At 36.2% G+C, this 22481-nt stretch overlaps 2 protein-coding genes across 5 annotated transcripts; both read left to right on the top strand.

The window, feature by feature from the left end:
• Window positions 1–2647: 2647 nt before the first annotated feature.
• Window positions 2648–19041, top strand: LOC143031320 (uncharacterized). 4 transcript variants are annotated; one of them, XM_076195003.1, is made up of 3 exons: window positions 2677–2776; window positions 8787–8897; window positions 16356–19041. In XM_076195003.1, exon 3 carries the CDS (start codon window positions 16558–16560, stop codon window positions 17611–17613), a length of 1056 nt encoding a protein of 351 aa, XP_076051118.1. In that variant the 5' UTR covers window positions 2677–2776; window positions 8787–8897; window positions 16356–16557; the 3' UTR covers window positions 17614–19041. The 4 variants fall into 4 exon arrangements, with proteins under 4 accessions (XP_076051116.1, XP_076051118.1, XP_076051119.1 ...); XM_076195001.1 differs by lacking the exon at window positions 8787–8897 and having other exon boundaries at window positions 2648–2776; XM_076195004.1 differs by lacking the exons at window positions 2677–2776; window positions 8787–8897 and adding an exon at window positions 2818–3148.
• On the top strand, window positions 6429–7410 carry LOC143030326 (uncharacterized). Its single transcript, XM_076193479.1, has 4 exons — window positions 6429–6540; window positions 6712–6902; window positions 7047–7225; window positions 7335–7410. The coding sequence occupies exons 1-4, from the start codon at window positions 6429–6431 to the stop codon at window positions 7408–7410; spliced, it is 558 nt and encodes a 185-aa protein (XP_076049594.1).
• Window positions 19042–22481: the final 3440 nt, after the last annotated feature.

The raw sequence follows: 22481 nt of genomic DNA, 5'->3' as shown, positions 1-22481 counted from the left end.
TAAACTTGATAATTTAAGATTATAACCTTCTAAGCAGTATAAACAGCATAATATGCTTGGAGGTATTTTGGGCATTTTTGGAGGTATTTTGGGAGTGGGATTTTGGCCGGAGGTATTTTGGGTGGAGGTATTTTGGGCGCCTTCCTATATCAGTACCTGGTCGCCATTTGTAATGACATTTAGTATACTATTGGCATATAGTAATTGGAGTCAGATGTATCTTATTTTATTTTATTTATTTATCTATCTATTTTATTCTATTTTTGAAAATCGGTTTAATTACTATATGCCATTACAGATGGCGACCAGGTACTGATATAGGATTCTATACTCTACTGTACGTATTGTTTACAATATCATTCCAAAATGTCCATGACATTTAAAAATCATTTAGGTAAACACCTAAGCAAGATACTGTAATTAATCTTTTATTTTATATTATTTGTTTTTGTTTTATCATTTGTCTGTCTAATTCTCATGTATTATTAATTATATGTCAATCTATTATTATTTACTATTTACCTGTTTGTTTATTATTTAATTATACCTATGCATTTATTTATGTATTTTATGTTATTTGCATTATTTTTATTTATTCATTTATTATAATTAAGATTTTATCGCATCCGACCTAGATATGGAGCAAAAGGTCTCCTGTCGGCATGCTCCGCCTTTGTAATCCTTTGTAGGTTAAAATCCTAAATCGTCAAGTGAGCAAAAATCACCAGACACCATTGGTGCACAGATCAAAGAGTTTATTGTTTGATTTTCATTGATTCCTTTGATTAACAATTTCTATATAGAATTGATTATTCCTTTGATCTACCATACTACCATAATCCTGTCTTCGGACATTTAGTCTTCGGACATTTAGTCTTCGGACATTTAGTCTTCGGACATTTAGTCTTCGGACATTTAGTCTTCGGACATTTAGTCTTCGGACATTTAGTCTTCGGACATTTAGTCTTCGGACATTTAGTCTTCGGACATTTAGTCTTCGGACATTTAGTCTTCGGACATTTAGTCTTCGGACATTTAGTCTTCGGACATTTAGTCTTCGGACATTTAGTCTTCGAACATTTAGTCTTCGGACATTTAGTCTTCGGACATTTAGTCTTCGGACATTTAGTCTTCGGGACATTTAGTCTTCGGACAATTCGTCTTCCTTTGCAAAATAACTGGTCTTCGGACAATTGGTCTTCCTTTGCAAAATAACTGGTCTTCAGGCATTTAGTCTTCTGGACAATTAGTCCTCATCTTCAAGTTATAATAGGATAATCAGCTTAAAATATCTATATTAAGAAAAAAAAGATAGATTGAAATTCATGTCTATACAATTCTTTATTATTTATAGACACATATGATATGCATTATTTTCAATACAATGTAATACAATCATTCAAGAACGAATGAAATTTATGTATAGATAATTCTTTACTATGTATAGACACATATGATATACATTTTTCAATACAATGTAATATAATCATTCACTTTAATAAGTTTACAATTATGTAAGACGAGTAGAATTACGGGTATTTGTCAACGTTCTAGCACAGATATCATCATGAGAAACACAGTTTATTGAAACTTTTAGTTCATGATCGCAGACTTCTTCCAACACGACGAAGGAAATCATTGACATCTGATATGCCATCGCGATGCTGCTCGCAAAGTATTTAGTTTATTCTGAAGCTGGACATGTTTACGCTTAACTCGTTTCTTTGTTTACTTAAAATTTAGAACACCAAAATGCCATTATTATTTTTTGAGCACCAACGTAACTACTTTGGTCATTCTTTATTTATACTTAATTTACCTTTATTTATTTATTTATGGGTGAATGGATGAATGAACATAAAAAAATCCTTTTGGTGCCAAATAAGTCGCTTAACGCACGAAACCTGTTTATTATCTAACTATACCTTTGCATTTATTTATGTATTCTATTTGTTATCTACATTATTATAGTTTTTATTTATTTATTTTTTACTATTATGATTTTTTCTCGCATCCGACCTAGATATGGGCCAAAAGGTCTCCTGTCGGCATGCTCCGCCTTTGTAATCTCGCAACAATTAATTATCGAACACGAGGCCCGAGTGCGCCTAAACGCGTGAGACCGGGACATAATCCTGCCAGAGCGAGATTTCTCAAGAAGGGGGAAGTCTCGGGTAGCAGTACTTTCGGTAATTGCGGTGTGGTTAGCACGTCAATCAGAGATAGGGACTAGGGTAAATGACAGGGCGTAATTGATGTGATGAGCAATCGAGCGTGAATGTTCTCCATTCAGAATCTATCATATCTCTGCGGATAAAAACGTAACCACAAATCGTAGCTGAGGTCGGTAATTTTGCAGAGGATAAAAACGTTACTTCTCTTTGATCAAATTACATGAAAATCACACCTTGTAAAGAAAATAGTTCAAATAATGCAACCATATGCTAATTTGTTACGGTATATGTAGCTTTGGTCGGTCATACTGCAGAGACTAAAACATAACTTCTCTTTGGTGAAATTACATGAAAATCACACATTTTAAAGATTTTTTTTTTTAATAATTAAACTATATGCAACCATACATATATAGAAGTGTGCATTTGAGCAAAACCCGTCCTTTTTTGTATTTTCTCGGCAATTAGTGACACCGTGTTTGTTTACATATGACAACATAACCCGTCGAGACTTGAGGGATCACCCTCTCAGCTATTTGAAGATCCTGTTTTCGTGGTTGTGCTTTGTACAGGCCAAACAAATGTGCTTTCTTCAAGAATTCGTAAGTACAGCTATTTAAGGGTAAGGTAGCCAGAGTACATCCATAGTGTGTTCACATTTGTTACACACTTCAGTTCCCGTTTGGCAGTGTATCTGGAATTCTGAACTCAGTGGTAAACGTGTGGGTATTATCAAGACGTTTGCCAGTTTCACAGCGGTAATTACCCATATAACTGAATAGTTCTTATCACTGAGTATTTTGTACTTCAGATATAAGTGCCGCAAACTTATAGTAACATCAGTAGCTATTAAAAAAAAAAAAATGGGCTAACATTGTATTTATCAAGGGATTAGGTCAAGTCAGATCTGACAGCTGCATTTCTTACCGCTATCACTGGCTAGCTCTTATCATTGAGTATTCTGAACCCCACATGTAAGTATCGCTAATTGATAGTAATGTTGGTAGTGATTTTTAGTAGATTTAAGTTGGCATAAATCTTTGTATAAAGATTTTTCACTTGTCTCATAGCTGCAATTCTTACCTATCATTGGCTAGCTCTTATCATGATTTTGAGTATTTTGAGGCCAATTATATTATATAAATGGTGCAATTTAATGTCAGTAGCAATTTCAAATATAAATTGAGACTGGCAATCATCTTTATATTTACCAACATGTGTATAGTGTTTGCTTACATAGTTATTACATTCTTCTTATTAAGGTGTGGAGCTCCATCTTGTCTTCCTCTGTCCAAAAATAATTGATCAAGTTCACTCTGAATTTAGCATGCACTGGTATTCTTGCAAGTAAAAATCTTTATATTGACTCCAGAAGCCCAAGTCATTGCATTACACTGTACTCCGAGTAGTTATACTGGGTTATTTTTAGAAGTGCACATCAAAATGTTATAGGAGTAGGAAATTAGAAATAAATCTTGTAAATTATAATACATCTACATAATACATATTTTTCTTGGTGGATATCAATAACAAAAAACCTTGCTTAAAGCAAATACACTACCTAATGGAGCTGTGACAATAGATTTGAGATGCCTTGTTGTCATCTGCCCAGTCCTGTCAATGTCAGTTTGATGATGGTGATGACTACATTGTATACTGGGTGTTCTCCCACTCCAAGTGGCATCATATTTTTGAAACCATTCTATGGAGCTGAGCTGCATGATTTTCTTGAAGCTGTGAAGCTCCTCAACACCCTATGGTCTCATTGGACGTTAAAACTGGTCGTCAACATCCCTGATGACGACAACCCTGATGACATCTAACATTACAGGTAACCATATTACTAAATGCAGGTTAGATTAGACAAAGTTATCATACTTTAATTTCTTTTACTGCCTCATCTATCAAAATAAGGATGGTGTCTCAAGTAATCGTCACAGCTCCAGTCAATAGTGTACCACTTTTGGCATCTTTTTCAGTTATCGATTTCTACCCAGAGAAACATATTTATGTTGATGTATCATGATTTACAAATTTGATATTTGACTTTCTATTGCTATATTGTTTAGGTGTGCATGCCTTAAAAATTTCCATTATACGTTCCCTATTGTAATCTTAGATACTGGATCCAGGTCATTTAACCTATTGGCCGCTGCAAGTGATGTGATGATTTCCTGTTTTTCATATGTAAGAGGCCATCACAAAGATAGAGGACAAGGTTGGGGATCAAATGAATTGGCACTGTACTCAATGTAAAATAGGGTATGGGAATATACTGCAAGCAGTTAAGGTCCTTGTAGTGAAGGAAGTTAAACTACTTGAGAGTTTGAGCAAGAAGTAAAGGAACAAATTGAAGGTATTACTGAAATAGTTAACACTAAAGTTAATAAAGATAATGTACAGTGTATTAATAAGAAAATACTGGAACATGCTGTCCCTGAAATAACAAAAAAGGTGTTGCCAGAACTTTCAGAATCAAGGTTAGCCAAAAAAATTATAAAAAAAAAAAAAAAATTGAGGAAGTGGAGAAAAGATTACATGATATGTAATTGATGATTAAAAGAAATGAGGAAATGGAACAAAAAAGTAGGCACTGCAATCCATGCAGGTGGTGGACAAAAGAGGTATCTGTAAGCCATAGTGTACAAGAATCAATCAAGATATTCAGGGATGAGGAATCCAGGAGATGCAACCTTATAATGTATGGTGTGCCAGAAAGTAGAGATGATGATGGTAAAAACAGATCTGAGGAAGACAGGAAATTTGTAATGGAAATGTGTTGCATTGGCATGTGCTAACAGCATTCTGCTTGGAAAAGAAGAGTGGAAATGAAACTGCAGCCTAGATAAAATCATGTCCATTACTTGTTGGTTTTGAAAGTCTAAGAACAAAGATCAAGGTACTAAGAAATTTGAAAATGGCTACAGAAATGGAAGAATACAGTAAAATATATAAGCAGCAAGACTTATCTTTTGCTCAGAGAGCTGAACTGAGGGATCTGGTAGAGTAGGACAAAGAGCGGGAAGTTAATGGTGCATCAGGAAATATTTTGTACAGAGTGCAAGAGCCTCCAGGATACATGTGGATAAAAAAAAATCAGGAAGCACCAAGCCTAACAACAAAAACATCAGACTTAGGATAACTAATACACAGAAAATTTTATTCTGGTATACAAATGCAGAATCATTGGTAAACAAAATGGAGAAAGTTAAGAAAAAACAAACAAACAGATATAATAGCAATAGTGGAAGTGAAACTTATAATTACAAGATCTAAATTGACTAAAGCTAAAATTAAAATGAATTGCTGAACCAAGAACTTACATAGGGAATGAGTAAAAGGGTTATTATGTATGTAAAATATTGTATCTATGCAAAAGACTGATACAATACAATTCCATGAATCACTATGGGCCACTACACAGTTTAGAGATGGCAATAACCTTTTGATCGGTGTAATATACAAGAGTCCTGCAATTACTAATGAAGGTGAAGAAAGTCTGATGCAAATGTTAAAAGGACTAGCAAATACTGAGTATTCTCACATTCTTCCTATAGGGGACTTTAATTATCTAAGGATTAACTGGGAAGATTGGACCACACCAAGGGGAGAACACACTAGTGAATTTCGTTTTGTGAAGGCCCTATGGGATGCATATTTATATCAAGATGTCAAAAAAGCTACAAGGAGAAGAGGAACAAATATACCAAGCTTGCTAGATCTTGTAATTACAAATGAAGAAAATATGGTAGATGGTGTTGAGATTACAGCACCACTAGGTAAGAGTGACCATAATATGCTCAAGATTAACTACAACTGCTATACTAAGTGATATAAAAATATTTGTACAACATACCTATATGACAAAGATGACTGCTCTGCCATGAAGACTTATCTGTCAGAAGAATGGGTACACCAGATTAGGGAAGCGGATGGCTTAGAACATCAGTGGCTGCTGTTCAAGGAGAAAATTAAAGAAACGGTGACAAGGGACACACCAACTAAAGTATTCTCTGAACTTTCAGCAATGAAAGACAAATATGATTTAGACATAATATAGGAGATATAAGATTTGCATTAGTCTTTACTAGGAAAAGTGATACTGATGATCTGACCTTTGAGCAGTGAGTTCCAGAAATTAGCCAGCTCAACCAAGTTGAGATATCACAGGAAGTAGTACTGCAACATCTGACAAACTTAAAAATTGACAGTTCACCAGGATCTAATTCAATTCATCCAAGAGTGCTGTGAGAGATGAGACACGAGATAAGTGAGGCTCTAACTATTATTTATAACAACACTCTCCTGACCAGCAGAATACCAATGGACTGGAAGACAGCCAATATAAGTGCAATTTTTAAAAAGGGTAATAAAAGAAGAGCTGAAAACTACAGACCAATAAGTCTAACATGCATTACTTGTAAAATATTAAAAAAGATAATCTGCTAAGCAACAAACAGTACAGATTTATTGAAGGGTGTTCCGCAACTCTACAATTACTGAAAGTGCTTGATATCTGGGCATCTTTAACTCTTAGAAAGCGGTAACAGTGTGGATGTGATGTATCTAGACTTTATGAAAGCATTTGACACAGTCCACCACAACAGACTTTTGACCAAACTAAAAATGTATGGAATAACTGGACAAACATACAGATGGCTTGAGACATTCTTACTTGGAAGAGAGCAAGGAGTTATTGTTAATGGAGAAGAATCTGAATGGCAAGAAGTGGGATACCACAAGGAAGTGTTTTAGGACCAGTGCTTTTCATCATTTGCTGATGATGCCAAACTGTTCAGAAGTATATCAGGACCAGATGACAGTAACATACTCTAAGAAGACACAAAACACATCTATGACTGGACTGATAAGTGGCTGCTAAAACTACATCCAAGAAAATGTAAAATAGTGCATTTAAGTGAGCAACAGGCAGACAACAATTATGGTCACAGATATAGCATATTTAATACTTCAGAAGGCATAATTCAAGCAGAATTAAAATATACACAGGAAGAACAAGATCTAGGAGTATTAGTGAACAGTAAATTGAAGTTTGAAAGCCATATTCAATACAAAATCAACAATGCTAATCAAATTATGGGAGTCATCTATAGGACTTTTAAACACATGGATTTAAAATGTTTCATTCTCTGTTTACAGCTATGGTAAGACCCACATCTGGAATGTGCCCAAGCAGTCTGGAGCACTTGGAGGAAAAAATATATTAGAGCCATAGAAAATGTCCAGAGAAGAGCCAAAAAGATGATTCCAGATCTAAAGAACCTAACGTGTGAGGAAAGATTGAAAAAAGAAAAATAGATTTACCATCATTAGTTTATAGAAGAGCCAGGGGAGATATGATAGAGGAATGTAAGATGATGCATGGCAAATATGAAGAAGTAGCACTACATTTGATGACTAGGGGACATGATTACAAGATGCACAAGAGGAGAGCCAAAAAATGTTGCATGAGAACTATTTTACATATAGGATTGTGGACATCTGGAACAACCTGCCTACACATGTAAATACTCATACTAAGGCTTCCTTCGAATGTCATTTGGACAAGAACTGGGATGGACAAGATGTCAAGTTTAATTTTGAAACGACTCTCAATGTCACCAAAAAAATTATCAATGAGGATCTGGATATAGAGGCTTAATGACCTGCATCCAGTAACAACAACATAAGTAAATATGAGTAAAATATCAGGTAACAAAGCTTCATTGTTGTTAGATTGAATTCTTTGTTTAAGTGACATGAACCAGAATAAAACAGCATGAGGCATATTTTCTCCTAGACAGGGGGTAGAAGTTTACTGTACAGACAGCCACAAACTGCCAATTGGTGATCCAGACATTGACTGGGAGGAGACTTTACCTCTTCCTAATTATTCACCAGTTTGATTACACACTTATGTTGGCAGTGTGTAGTTGTACTATTTCCAAAGACCTGCAGGTCCTCAAATGGCATTCTCAAGTCTGAACTTGACAGCAGTCTTTGATGCTTTGTTTATAATATTCTTTTAATATTTGTCAAGGAGTATGAGTTTATTTTTTCTACATATCAGTGGACAATTTCAATTAATTAAATGATTGTCCTTTTTCTGGTGAAGTATTAAGCCTGGTTCAGAGTAATTCCATGAGAGTAGATAATTACCAATCCAACTCATACCTAACTTGCCTAACTAAACCCTCTACTCTGATATGAATACAGCTTTTTTCCCCCACTTGCCAGGCAGCAATAGAGGCACAGTGACAATAGCTCTCCATGGGAACTGATGAACAAGTGCCAGTCCTTCCTAATATTGTATATCCATTTTCATAGTTAACTCAATATATTCAGCCTTAGGAATTATGAAAGTAATGCATAATTGGAAGTGTGTATATTCGTATGTATGTGTAATTATTCTTGAAGTTTCTGTGAAGTTGTAGTGATCGCCATTCCTGAATGCTTATTAAATTATCAATTCAATTCTTTTTATGTGAAAGTGGGATGAATGTGTAATAGGATATCTTTGTACAAATATCTATATTATTATATCATTTTGAGTGTCTGTTGTTTTCTGTGTAAAAGGGAATGAATAGTATAATTAGGATTTTGGCAACTTAGGTTTTCCTGCGTGCCCAGGAAGGATGCAGAGTCAATTAGAGTGTGGACTGGATAAATACAGGCTGTGTCTCCTTATTCCAATGTTGAATACCCATTCAACACTAAGAAAAAGTTAGTAACTATTTTGTCATCCATTGCACTTATTTTAAATATTATACGTTTTTGCTCTTCAAATACTGTATCTTTGAAGTGAAAGTTTGATACAAAATCACCTGTAACAAATTATAATAACCTCACATGCAGACCAAAATACATATGAAGTAGAGTGGAGATGCCTGAGAGACCAGTTAATGTCTGCCAAAAAACTGGAATTTGCAAATGATATACAGTACTACCTCTCATTAACGGACTAAAAGGGGGGTAACGGTGTCTGTTGATGTGAATAATCCGTTGATTTGGAGTGGTTTTTAGGTGGCACAGTGATTACACAGCACCAAAAACACCACAAACACAGCTAATTAATGTCCGTTAATAAGAGGTAGTACTGTAAGGCCCAGAGATGTGTAGTAAACTCACATTTGAATTGTAATTATGCAGTAGTCTAGAGTAGTTGCATAATTTGAGTAAAAATCTACCTTGTTTGACTAACTGCTGGCCTCTTTTATGCAATTGCCTTGTACAGTATATTCTAGGACCTAACCTAACTAACAACTAGCAATGAAGAGATATGGAGGTTTATATGCAGCTCCCCATCTCTGTACCAGTGGAAGACTGAAAAAACTTACAAAGTAAAACAAGTTTACATAGTTTTTCTTGGACTGTCCCCTCTATTGTATGATAACCTGCAAAATATGTGTGGGGATAAAACAATCATTGCTACATACATAACCAGGAGCATGTGAAGTAAAAAAAAAAAAAGGCAACATGGTTCACCCCTTGAAATTTAGGATTTCCACTGGGATAATCACTATGTGCAACTTTGTTCTTTCCACCTCTTCTCAGGACTGTAATTCATTCCCTATGTCTCTGGGCACTGTGTTCCATAACTACAGTTCTTGAACAATCTCCTTGCTCGTAGTTTTTCCTCCAATATGGAGGTGGCATAAACATATCACAATATGACCCTTGATCTCATGCAACAGTGGTCTATATGTGCAGATCACTTCCAGCTTGTGTAAATCAGGCCCTTAATTTTTGTCCTTCCTGTGTCCTTCCTCCAGTTGACCTGAACCAGGTGTGTCCACTAGTATAGGACTTTCCTCAAAATTAGATATTGTCTCCTGATTTGCCTGGCATTGATCAAGTCTCTTTTTGAATTGTACTATAGTACAAGCCCAATTTAACAAGTCCCTCTTTAGGAGAAACCAGATTTAATGGAAGTATAAAATATCTAGTTGCAGATATACGGGATAGGAGGAAAGCTGTTGAGAGCAGTCAAGTGCTTTTACAAGAGTAGTAGAGCCTGTGTTAGAATTACAAATGGAGAGAGTGAGGGGTTGGAGGTAAAGGTGGGACTTTGTTAGGGATGTGTTGTGTTGCCTTGGCTGTTCAATTTATACATGGATGGGGTGGTGCAAGAGGTAAATGCAAGAGTAATGGGCCAGGGATTGGAGAGGGTTAAAGAAAATGGAGAAAAATCAGAGATAAGCCAGTTGTTGTTTGCTGACAACACTGCACTTGTAGCAGAATCAGAGGAGGGATTAAGAAAGCTAGTGACAGAGTTTGGGAAGCTGTGGGAAAGAAGGAAGTTGAAAATAAATGTGGGTAAAAGTAAAGTGATGAGATGTACAAGGGCAGAGGATGGCAGCAAATTGGAAGTGAGTATTAAGGGAGAGAGACCGGAGGAAGTGGATAGCTTTATATACTTGGGTACAAAAGTGGTGGGAAAGGGAGGGGTGGAGGTGGAGATAGAATGTAGATTGAGAGTAGCCTTGGATTATTAAAATGTGTAATAAGAAATAGACATTTGGGAATGGATGCTAAGAGGAGGTTGTATAAAGGAGTGATTGTGCCGACAGCAATGTATGGGGCAAAAACATGGAACATAAGAGAGGAAGAGTTTAAATGTGTTAGGAATGAAATGCCTGAGAAGTATGGTAGAGGTTACTAGGATGGATAGAGTGAGAAGCAAGGAGGTGAAGAGGAGAACAGGGTTGGAAAGGGAGTTAGAAGATTGGGTTGATGAGAGAGTATTGGGATGCTTTGGACACATGAACAGAATGAGTGAAGAAAGACCTGTCTTGTTGCAATTAAAAACCTGCTGGGGTAGGTAACTCAGAATCCATAGGCTTCCTAAAGTCACCAATGAAGTTCTCTGTTGCCTTTGTGTCAGAGCTTGCTGCTTTGCCATGCCTCACAATGCTGTGGATGTCGGTTCTTCTTTTAAACTACTCAAACCACCTACGGGTTGCCTTGAATGCTTGTTTGTCTGTTGCTGCTCCTGGCATTTTCTTAACAAGGTCGGCAAAAATTACTATTGCCTTCTCACAAATAAGGCTCTCATTAATAGTGTCACACCTTGCATTTGCTTTCAACATTGTCAAGAATGCATGGCCATTATACAGTTATTCTTGTTACTCACTTTGAAGCATCTGTTTCCTTAATCTTGTCCTTGTTCTTGAGGATAGTGCAGATTGTTGATGTAGTCTAATTGTATGTGCGTAATAGGTCAGCCACACTCACACCATGTTCTCACTTCTCATTGATTTTACATTTCACTTCAACAGTGATTTGTCTTCTTTTATCCCTGTCTTCTTGCATTTTTTTCTTCGGGGACATTCTTGTACTGAAAAAATCATAAATATTGTGTCTGAACACATACATACATATACCATTTTTTTTTTTTCCCTTTACAAGGGAGGTAGCCAAAGTCAAAGGCATAAAATTCACTTCTACCCAATTAATCTTCACATACACCACCCCCATTCACCCCCTTATCTCTCTCTTTTCTTGGCTCCTTCTGTATGATGGGTCATCCCTGCAACTGAACACAAGTTTGGAAAATGTATGATCACAAGCGACAATAAGATGCTGGTGGAACAGGTGCTAAATACAGACTGATAACTGAGCTTCCCAGTAACATGAACACAACATTCACTCCCTATAAGTCTGATATGTGTCCAGCACCCATCGCTGGCTTCATACTGAATGCACATAACAAACTGATGTATTACACATTATTTCATCATAAATCAATTACCACATTAACATTTTTTGGTTTCCAGTTGTATTTCATGATTCACTTACTACAATGCAATTATTACAACATGGTTGAAATATATACAGAGTTGCATCCGCAGAAAATGTTATTGAATTTTTTTTTTCTGTTTTGAACAGTTCTAAGACACTTTTCTTCCATGATGTTTTTGTCAAATGTCTCATTTTTGAGTTACACATTCCCACCCTACAATTATACCAGCAAAGTATTCAATTTTTCTAAATAGAAAGAGGGTTTTATACTGTTGTGGAAGATTCCACAACTCTTTGGTTCTATGGAATTTCTGTTAGAAAATAATGCCTCGTTTTCAAGGTATACCACTCCCTCCCTCTCCCTTCACAGTTTTGGGAGCGAGAGACTAGGAGCTGAGCTGGGAATCAGGGGTTTTGGGTGGGGAAGTAAAAGATGAGTGGGTAATTCTAATCTAACCAACTAAACCAAACTTAATGTAGCCCACCCAATCCCAAACATGCATAACCTAGCATCATAGCCTCTTGTATTCAAACTAAAGGCAGGAGTCGCTGCCCCACAGGATAAATGTTGATTGGCAGAGAGCCCTTTGATACTCATGGTTACATATGATAGGCTCGAAAGAAAATAGGTATAATTCAAAAATGCGTCATTTACTACAAAAATGCAATACAAGAGTGTCCATGAGCAGTCCAAAATACTGGATAGTCATGGTTTTACTATTGAATTTGCTGAGGGTGTAATGCTGGATGTCTTTTATGCATTCATCAGCCAAGTTACTTGAAAACTACAAGGTTTACTGGATTTTAAGGAAAAAATCAAGACTCCAGAGTCAAAATAAAAAAATCTAAGATCTAGTAAAATAAAGAATTCAAGCAGTGGCAACATTGGCCAAGAAACAGACAGGAATGAGCTAAACACGAGTCACGAGAAGGTGCTCCCCGTGATTCATGGCCAGCTAGGTAGAAAGGAGCCGTCGCGTTGGGCATGCAAATCAATAAACGTCACTCATTAAGTGAAATGTCACTCATTAAGCAAGTAAATTTTCTTAAAATTTTGCTTGTTACATGAGGTGCTTGTTAAGCAAGGTTTGACTGTACAGTACCTGCAAGTGATTTAAGCATGTTGAGTCTAGGTGTGCATTTTGTTTATGCTTGTGATGTGTAGCTTGAATGACATGAATGTATCAGATGTTAAGTCCAAGAATCTTGGGTGCATTTTTGTGTGGTATAAGGGTGATGTTGATAAAGCGGTGTGGTATGTATTTGTGTTCTGCTATCCAGTTGGTGGGAAGTATGGCTTTGGATTTGGTTGAGGTTATTTTGAGTGTATTTGTGATGAGATAGGTGTTGAATGTGTAGGTATGTCAATTGTATTTCTTTGGCTATGTGTGTTATGGTGTAATGTAATTATCTGTATTTACCTAGTTGTATTTTATGGGAAGGGGAGCTATGCTCGTGGTGTCCCGTCTTCATATCTCATTTTATCTAAACTATTTTTAAATTCATGTATTGTTTTTGCACACACTACTTTCTGATCTAACTTGTTCCAAATGTCTATTACTCTGTGAGGAAAGCTATTCTTTTTCAGATCTCTTCTATAGCTGTCTTTCTTGATTTTCTTTCTGTGTCCTCTTGTATTTCCTTCATTCCATTTTATTAGATCCTCTCTATCAATAATTTCTATGCCTTTCATGATTCTGTAAATAGTTATCAAATCTCCTCTCTTCTTTGCTCTAGTGTCTGTAGCTCAAGTTTTGCTAGTCTCTCTTGATATGATAGTTTTGAGAGTGTTGGTGCCAATTTTGTAATTGCTCTTTGTATTCTTTCAAGTTTTGTTATACATTTTTTTGTATTTGGTGACCACATTGTTGCTGCATATTCCAATCTTGGTCTTATCAAAGTGATTAATATTTTCTTCACCATTTCTTCATCCAGGTATGTGAATGCCACTGATTGTTCTTATTAAGTTATAAGTTTCTCCAAAAATCTTATTTATATGTTTCTCAGGTGACATATTATTCATAATAATGACTCCCAGGTCCTTCTCATTTTCTACTTTTTTTATTCCTTCTTCTCCCAATTTATATGATTCTTCTATTCTTTTTTTTTGCTTCTTCCAAATTCCATTATACTACACTTTTTGGTATTGAACTCCATCTCCCACTTCCTACTCCATTCCCATACTTTATTGAGATCACTCTGTAGTGACTCACAATCTTCTTCCGTGTTCACTTTTTTTTTTTAGCAGTTTTGCGTCATCTGCAAAGAAGCTCATGTAATTTTCAATTTCTTTATCCATATCATTAATATATATAGCAAACATTATTGGGGCCAAAACTGTTCCTTGGGGAGCACCGCTTATTACTTCATCCCAGTTAGAGTGATTGTCTCTTATCACTACTTGTGTAGGAAGAGATTTGTATTTGAGGTGTGGTATGTGGGTATATCATGCATAGGTTAAGGGACTGTGGGAAGTGCTTATAGGTGAACGTGTCATAAAAGTTGTTCAATTTCTTTGGTGAACTTATGTATACTTACTCTATCGGAAAGAGTATTATTGCATACTAAATTGTTTTAGTAACATGTATATATTACGTGTAGTTAATTTTTTTCTTTCTTTTTTTTATGATAGTATCTGTAATCATTTAAGTATCCATAGGCATAGGTAATCAGCCTACTATGTAGGAAATGAAAGATTAGAGTCTTGGAAACAACTTCATTAAGCTAGATTTTTTCCTACTCTTATTTTTTTTTGTTATTTTTTTTTTTTTTTGTTATTTTGAATAGTAGAAACTTCAGTGAAAATCTGTTATGATCAATTAAAGAAAAAAATTAAGTTACAGTTTCCTTTGTTTTTTTTTCTAATCAAATTAAAGAATTACTCTTTCTCTTTACAAATTCGAAAGAATGAATGAAATCGGACAAAAAGAAACAGAGATATGGCTATTTAAATATAGAAAACATAAATTTTTCAGGAGAGGCATTTAAAGTTTAAAGGAGCGCACTGGCATTTAAAATCCTCCGGCCGCATACTCACTCGTGACATTGTCTATTTTTTTACGTTTCTGTTTAAAACTTTAAACAAAACTGAACTGGCTATCGAAAATTTGACTTTATTTCAATATACAGAATGTTTTTTCATGCAATGGGGTTGCCAGATGTCGCCAATAATTTATCTATTTCATTTTATATATAAGAACAGAAACGGAATTGAGCTGTAATATTTGGTCGAAGTGTTACAGCCATCATAGAGAATCTTTTGAATACCTGTTGGTAGAAAAAAAGATAATACGATCGCATGCATGACTGGTAGGCTAACAGATACGCGACAGGGCGACATCCTTTCTCCTTTAGCTTTGAAGAGATACTGAGATCCTTGTGGTGATTGACGATTAGTGTTGGGCAAGTTGCCAGATATCTCCATATATATTAATTATAGTAAACAAAACAGAACTGGGTATCAAAAGTTTGACTTTATTTCAATATACAGAATGTTTTTTCATGCAATGGGGTTGCCAGAGGTTGCCAAAAATTTATCTCTTTTATTTTATATATAAGAAATGAAACGGAATTGAGCTGTAATATTTGGCCAAAGTGTTACCACCATCATAGAGAATCTTTTGAAATGTTTACCTAAAATTCGTTGATTTTCCAGAATTTTTCGTGTTATCGCGCCCTACAGTCCCTTAAAGGTAGGGGAGAGGACTGGGCCCCAAAGCACTTTGTTCCTAAACTTTCTAATGTGTGATGATTTGTACGTGACACATTGGCATTTCTATTTACCAAGTAATATGTCATGATGGTTGAAATTGTTTTAGTAGGTATATCTGATTTTTTTTTTTTTTCTATTAGACAAACAGGTATTTTACTAAATATGATAAGAGAAAAATATAGAAAACACCTCTACAATTTCTTAGCTCAACCATGTTTATTACGGTGTACTTAATAACACAGGTACACTATTTACCAGTGTATCTAAAGGGATGTGACTTGCATCACTTATTTGAGTCAGATGAGTGACATGAACTGAATAAGCCTTCCTAGAGTAGGTCATATTTAGATTCAGTTCTTATGAGCCCAAACATGAAATGTTATAGTTACATCAAAATACGCTGTGGCAGCTGTTAGGTCATTCTCCATTTCCAAATCGCGTGACATGAGGAAAAACCTAGAACAAAATTGGAGTCATTCTGCTGGTCTTAGTGGGGTGAGTATGCATGTAGTAGGCTTTGGATGATTTTTAGCTTATTTTTATTGAAAAAGTAAAATGCAATATTTCATAGCACATTTGTTTGTGTTTCTATCTATTTTATGTTAGGTGATGGCAACTACAAGGCCTTTGTTTAGGTACAAAGGGAATTGAGTATGAAATTCTATGTGTATGAAATATCCACCACCCTATTACAGTGTATCATTATTATTATTATCTTTTTTTTCCAGGATGAGGGTACCTATCACCATTTCTTTGGAAGAGCTATCCGTGGATTCCATACATGTAATACAATGATAAGGACCCAGTGTTACATCTGCAATACAGCTATATCACAAATCATCTTAGATATCGTTTGATGAACCATACTAAAGAGAAGCCTTTCCAAAGTGACCTGTGTGATTCTGCTTTCACACAAAAGGGTGATCTCAAATGGAACAAAAGTCATCTCAAAGGTCATGTGACGACCTACACAGGAGAAAGCCCTTCCAGTGTGACCTGTGTGATTCTGCTTTCTCAAAAAAGGATGGTCTCACAAAGCATATGAGGACCCACACAGGAGAGAAGCCTTTCCAGTGTGACCTGTGTGATTCTGCTTTTTCACGAAAGGGTCATCTCAGAGACCATATGAGGACCCACACAGGTGAGAAGCCTTTCCAGTGTGACCTCTGCAATTTTGCTTTTTCAGCAAAGAGTCATCTCACAAAGCATATGAGGACTCACACAGGAGAGAAGCCTTTCCAGTGTGACCTGTGTGATTCTGCTTTTTCATTAAAGCATTCTATCATACAGCATATGATGACCCACACAGGAGAGAAGCCTTTCCAGTGTGACCTGTGTGATTCTGCTTTTTCACAAAAGGGTAATCTCAGAGACCATATGAGGACCCACACAGGTGAGAAGCCTTTCCAGTGTGACCTCTGCAATTCTGCTTTTTCATTAAAGCGTTCTCTCACACAGCATATGATGACCCACACAGGAGAGAAGCCTTTCCAGTGTGACCTGTGTGATTCTGCTTTTTCACATAAGGGTCATCTCAGAGAGCATATGAGGACCCACACAGGTGAGAAGCCTTTCCAGTGTGACCTCTGCAATTCTGCTTTCTCACTAAAGGTTTCCCTCACACAGCATATGATGACACACACAGGAGAGAGGCCTTTCCAGTGTGACCTGTGTGATTCTGCTTTTTCACGAAAGGGTCATCTCAGAGACCATATGAGGACCCACACAGGAGAGAAGCCTTTCCAGTGTGACATATGTGATTTTGCTTTCTCAAGAAAGTATTCTCTCACACAGCATATAAGAACCCACATAGGAGAGATGCCTTTCCAGTGTGACTTCTGCAATTCTGCTTTTTCAGAAAAGGGTCATCTCAGAGAGCATATGAGGACCCACACAGGAGAGAAGCCTTTCCAGTGTGACCTCTGCGATTCAGCTTTTTCAAAAAAGAGGTCTCTCAAATGTCACATGGTGATTCACACTTGTTAAAAATTCTAGATCTGTGCAATGAATGATGTACCCTAAAAGCTGTGTGCCTGTAGGCATGCACACATGCTTTACAACAAATGCATAAAGGGGAAAAAAACATGTGCACACAAGGTATTCAAAATTAATTTGATTTTTTTTCTTCAATTAAATAATTTGATTGTGTGATTTTATAATTGAAAACAAGAGAAATGTGTGATTTTGAGGATCTGTCAATTACCTTTAAGATAAGTGTGCAATTTCTTAATTTCATGTGTAGTTTTGAGATTGTACTGTGATGGTTATTCATCACCAGTATTTGCTCAGTTGAGTGAATTAAATCAAGAAGCATGTATCAGTTTCACCGCCCAAATATAATAGTCCTGGTGGCCTGATAATTGTCAATACTTGATACGATTCCAGATTTTTTTTGTTCTTTTTTCATGTAACAAATTCTATTAGGAAAAGAAAAAGAAATCAGTAGATTTTCCTACAAAGACCTACTCTTCAAGAATAACAACATAACCAAAGAGAATACTGTTGGAAAAATAGGCAACTGAGCTTTGGTAAATAGTGCACACAGACATGGTCTGTATTCAGTAATCTGTAACCATTTGAAAATTGACAATATAAAAACAATCTTTAAATAACAAAATTGCTAAGAAGTGCTGCACCATGATGTCAAATTCAAAGGAAGCAGCAAAGGGTGTGAAGTGGAAATGACCAATGAAAACTGCTGCAGCACACATTTGCAGGACAGATCCCCACAGGATGAGGTATAAGAATGGTCTCAGTGTTTGACTCTGTTTCCTCTGTTTCACATTGTGATTTCTCACTTGGTGGTGAAACATGTCAATGTCCCTTTTCTTCATACTACAGGAATAATTATGTCAATGATTTCAAACTTTCTGTACAAGAAAACATTAAATCCAAAATTATATATAATATTACACAAATATTGGTATTTGTTCTTATGAATGAATAGGTCTGTGACTTGTCAAAGTTGATGGATATTGGAGGAGCCTTCCTTGCATCCAGTGCAGACTGTTTGTTGGTGAGGTTATAGTCTAATGAATCAAATAAAAACAAACTTAAATACCGTTTAGGGGAATCCCATTTGAATATGCTTGTGAGAGTGAAAAGCTACCAATGTTATAGAAATTCAATAAATTTAGGTAATGTGAATAAGGAGTGAGGAAATGTGAAAGATAGAAGAGAGAAGAAATAGAAGCTAGAAATAAACAAGCTGAGAATTAGTAATGGACATATTTTGTGGTTTTGTAGCTATTTGCAAAATTTTAAAGTTTGAATAAAGGTAACCAGTCATCAGTGTTATTATTATTTCTTAAACTTCATTTTGTACTAGTCAGATAAATATAAAATGCATATTAAATATTTTTGTCAGTTCTGTCATTGTTGTCACACAGAACTCTGGAAATAAAAAATGAATGTAAAATATAGAATTGAAATATATGCCTAATGATTTGTCTTGTTTATGGAAAGCCAAATTTAAAAGGTAATTGGAGAGGGCACACCTCCACCAACATCAGGGTCACAAAATAAAGATAATTTTTCCCACATTACAAATGATAGAACCCACTTTGTATACAATTCATAAGACTTGTATACAGTCTATAAATGCCAGGGTTGCAAATTCAAAAAACCCTCTTTCAGCATATCTGGATCTGCCCCAAGACCCGACTTTCCACAAAGTTTAATCTAAATATCTTGCCTGTCAGCACTCAGGTATAACAAACCCTCATACAGTATAAACTGATGAATCAAAGCTCGGGGAAACCTCTTGGCAATTTTCCTCCTAAATAAGCAATCAAGTCACCCCATCTTGTTTCACTTAGCTGCCTATCTTTATATTCTTCCTTACTCAAACCAAGGTAATTGTCTTGATTATTGTGAAAGATTGCTCTAACTGGTCTACTTAGCTGATCTGCTACTTCATTGTGCTTTCCTGGCCTATACACAACTTTGAAACAGTAATCCTGCATTTCAATAACCCATCTATTCATTCTAGGAGACTTTGTCTTCCTTTTGAATACTGATACAAGTGGCTGATGGTCTGTCTGTACTGTGAACACGGTACCCCAAAGAAAATGATGAAAGCGTCTACAGGCCAATACTATGGCTAAAGCTTCACGATCGGTAGTGGAATATCTCTGTTCTACAGGCTTTAATTTCTTTGAAAAATATCCAACTGGCTTCAGAAGACCATCACTCTCTTGCATTAATACTGCACCTACATTATCTAAACTAGCATCTGTAAATAGCTGAAAGGGTTTTGTCATATCTGCTTTAATAAGTACAGGAGCTGTCATCAAAAGTTGCTTTAGCTGTTCAAAACTAGATCGACACTCTGGTGTCCAACTAAATTGTTCTTTCCCTCTCAGAAGATTGGTTAAGGGGACAACAATTTTTGCAAAATTGCGTATGCCTTTGCAGTAAAATCCACACATACCTAAAAACCTTCTATTTTCCTTGACATTTGTAGGAGCTTTCATATCTGTGATTGCACTCAGGTTGTCAGAACAAGGTCTGCATCCTTCCTTGGATGGATGATATGGCCAAGAAATTTGATCTCTTCTTGAGCGAACTGGCACTTCTTGATATTCAATTTCACACCCTTTTCACCAAATAATTGGAACAACTCTCCCAATCTCTCAATTAATTCTTCTAAGTTAGGAGCCCATACTACAATGTCATCTAAGTAATTCTTGACCCAACCCTTCCTTATTAAGGGGGCTAAGATATTTCCAATTAGGTACTCTTGAGAATATGGCTGGACTACAACTCAGACCAAAGGGGAGTCTCTTGAACCGATATAGTGTAACTCCATCACTAAAAGTTGTCAAATCTCTACTATCTTCATCCAATTCTACCTGGTAATAAGCATCCTTCATATCTAAAGAAGCATAAAAAGGATTTCCAGATGCCGATTCAACTAACTCTTCTAATCTAGGTAATGGATGAAAATCAGTCTGAAGGTGAGTGTTAACTTTCCTGTAGTCCAGACACATTCTTTGAGAGTTATCGGATTTTCTGACTCAACCAGGCAGCTGTGGATGGCTCAATTATATCTTTGGCCTCCGTATCCTCTAACAGATCGGCGATAATCTGCTTAGCCTTCTCGGGATATCTATACATTGGGGTCATAACGGGCTGGGGATCACTAACATTAATATGCCCTTGAACTCCCTGGAGTTTTCCTAACTCATTAATTTCTACTATGAAAATCTGGTGATTTTCCATTACCAGGTTCTTTAATTGGGCTTGTTGTCCATTATCTAGATGCAACCAATCTTGTTGTGCAATTAAATTTCTAATTTCTCCTCTCTAGTGCTTCCTTGTCCTGGTGCAACATGCATGCTTTCAGGGATAAGATTATTCTTAATCTCAATCTTTCTACATGTGGTAGCTACTGAACTGATGTCCCTTTCATCAATCTTATTATAAGTACCCATTAATGTTCCTATCTTCAACTTAACTATACCCTTTGTACTGTTTATTAGAGGTATGGGGACTTCCTGATCCCTATTGACTTTAAGGCATAAAGCTTTCATAGCACCACTATGTTTCAATCCTGACTCAAATTCAAGTACATATATTCTTGCAGAGGAAGGAGGTAGGATAATTTTTCTCTCTAACCTAATCTCATTTACATCAGGGTTTGATGGTTGAACTATCTTGAGACTCTTAATTCTCCTTGTGGAAGGCCTCCGTTTAAGAAGCCGCACACTGTAGGTAATACTATCCCAAACTAGTATACCCTTCTTATGATCCCATGTTAGACGGGCACTTGCAAGTAAATCTGCACCCAAAAGGACTTGTGTGTCTAAAAGAGGGTCTGGCACAATATGAAATAAGTGAGTAACTACTGTATGGCCAATACTAACACCCAAATAAACAGATCCTAATATCGGTACAACTGTGTCTGTGACTCCCGTTAGCCTAGGTAAATTTCTCATCTTAGCAGGCTTCAAACCAAAACCGTCCACAAAGGATTTCTTAGCTATATTGACACAACTACCTGCATCAACTAAAGCTGCAACCATATTATCATTAACTATCAAACTTATACTTGGAGATCTTGCTTGACCTCCTAGTCATTGTGTATTATCCCTATTTAATTTTCCTGGGCATCCTACATGACCTCTTCTACTATTTGGTTTATTGTAATCAAAGCATATTCCTCTAGGTGGATTACAAGGACAATCAGACAGGTTATGGTCATTCACTCTGCAAAAGGCACAGTAAGTGTTACTATTATGCTTCTTCATGGATGTTTTCTCAACCCTTTTGCTTAATTCCTCCAATTTCTTTGTCAGTTTATCTATTTCATTACTTGGAGTTCCCACTTGAGGAGTACCTGTCACTGGGGTTGGTGACTGGGAATTCCCAGCACCTGAAATGGGCATGACTCTGTTATTATTACCAGTGTTCATTCCTTGAGCTCGATAGTATTCTTCTTCAGCATATGTCATAAAATATCTCAAAGGAATATGATCTGCTAGGAAATCAACTAATTTTGCTTGAGCGTATGAATTCAATCCCTTATATATCTTTGTCTTAAGGAACTTATCTGATGTTGGGATTGGATCATTGGGGAACTTCAGTGTTAAAGCTGAAATTTTACACTGTAATTTATTAATAAAGGAGCTAGGAGGTTCATCAAAATAATAAGTCAGGGGGGCAGTTATCTCTTGCCATGCCTGCAACTGTGTAGCCGAACCTATAAACTGCCGTTTCATTATCCTCTTAATCTCATCCCAAGCTAGATTATTACCCTTCGTGGCTAGCTCCGCTGTTAAGAACGTGGCTATATCTTGTTCAGTCCTGGCTAATGCCACTTCTATTCTCTTCTCATCTGAGTTGGTGCATGA

This window comes from Oratosquilla oratoria, chromosome 12 (genome assembly GCF_046742065.1).
Source record: "Oratosquilla oratoria isolate Oo_2021 chromosome 12, ASM4674206v1, whole genome shotgun sequence".
NCBI lineage: Eukaryota > Metazoa > Arthropoda > Malacostraca > Stomatopoda > Squillidae > Oratosquilla > Oratosquilla oratoria.
The sequence above is the reverse complement of the archived record's forward strand: the minus strand, read 5'-3'. Positions and strand labels throughout refer to the sequence as shown.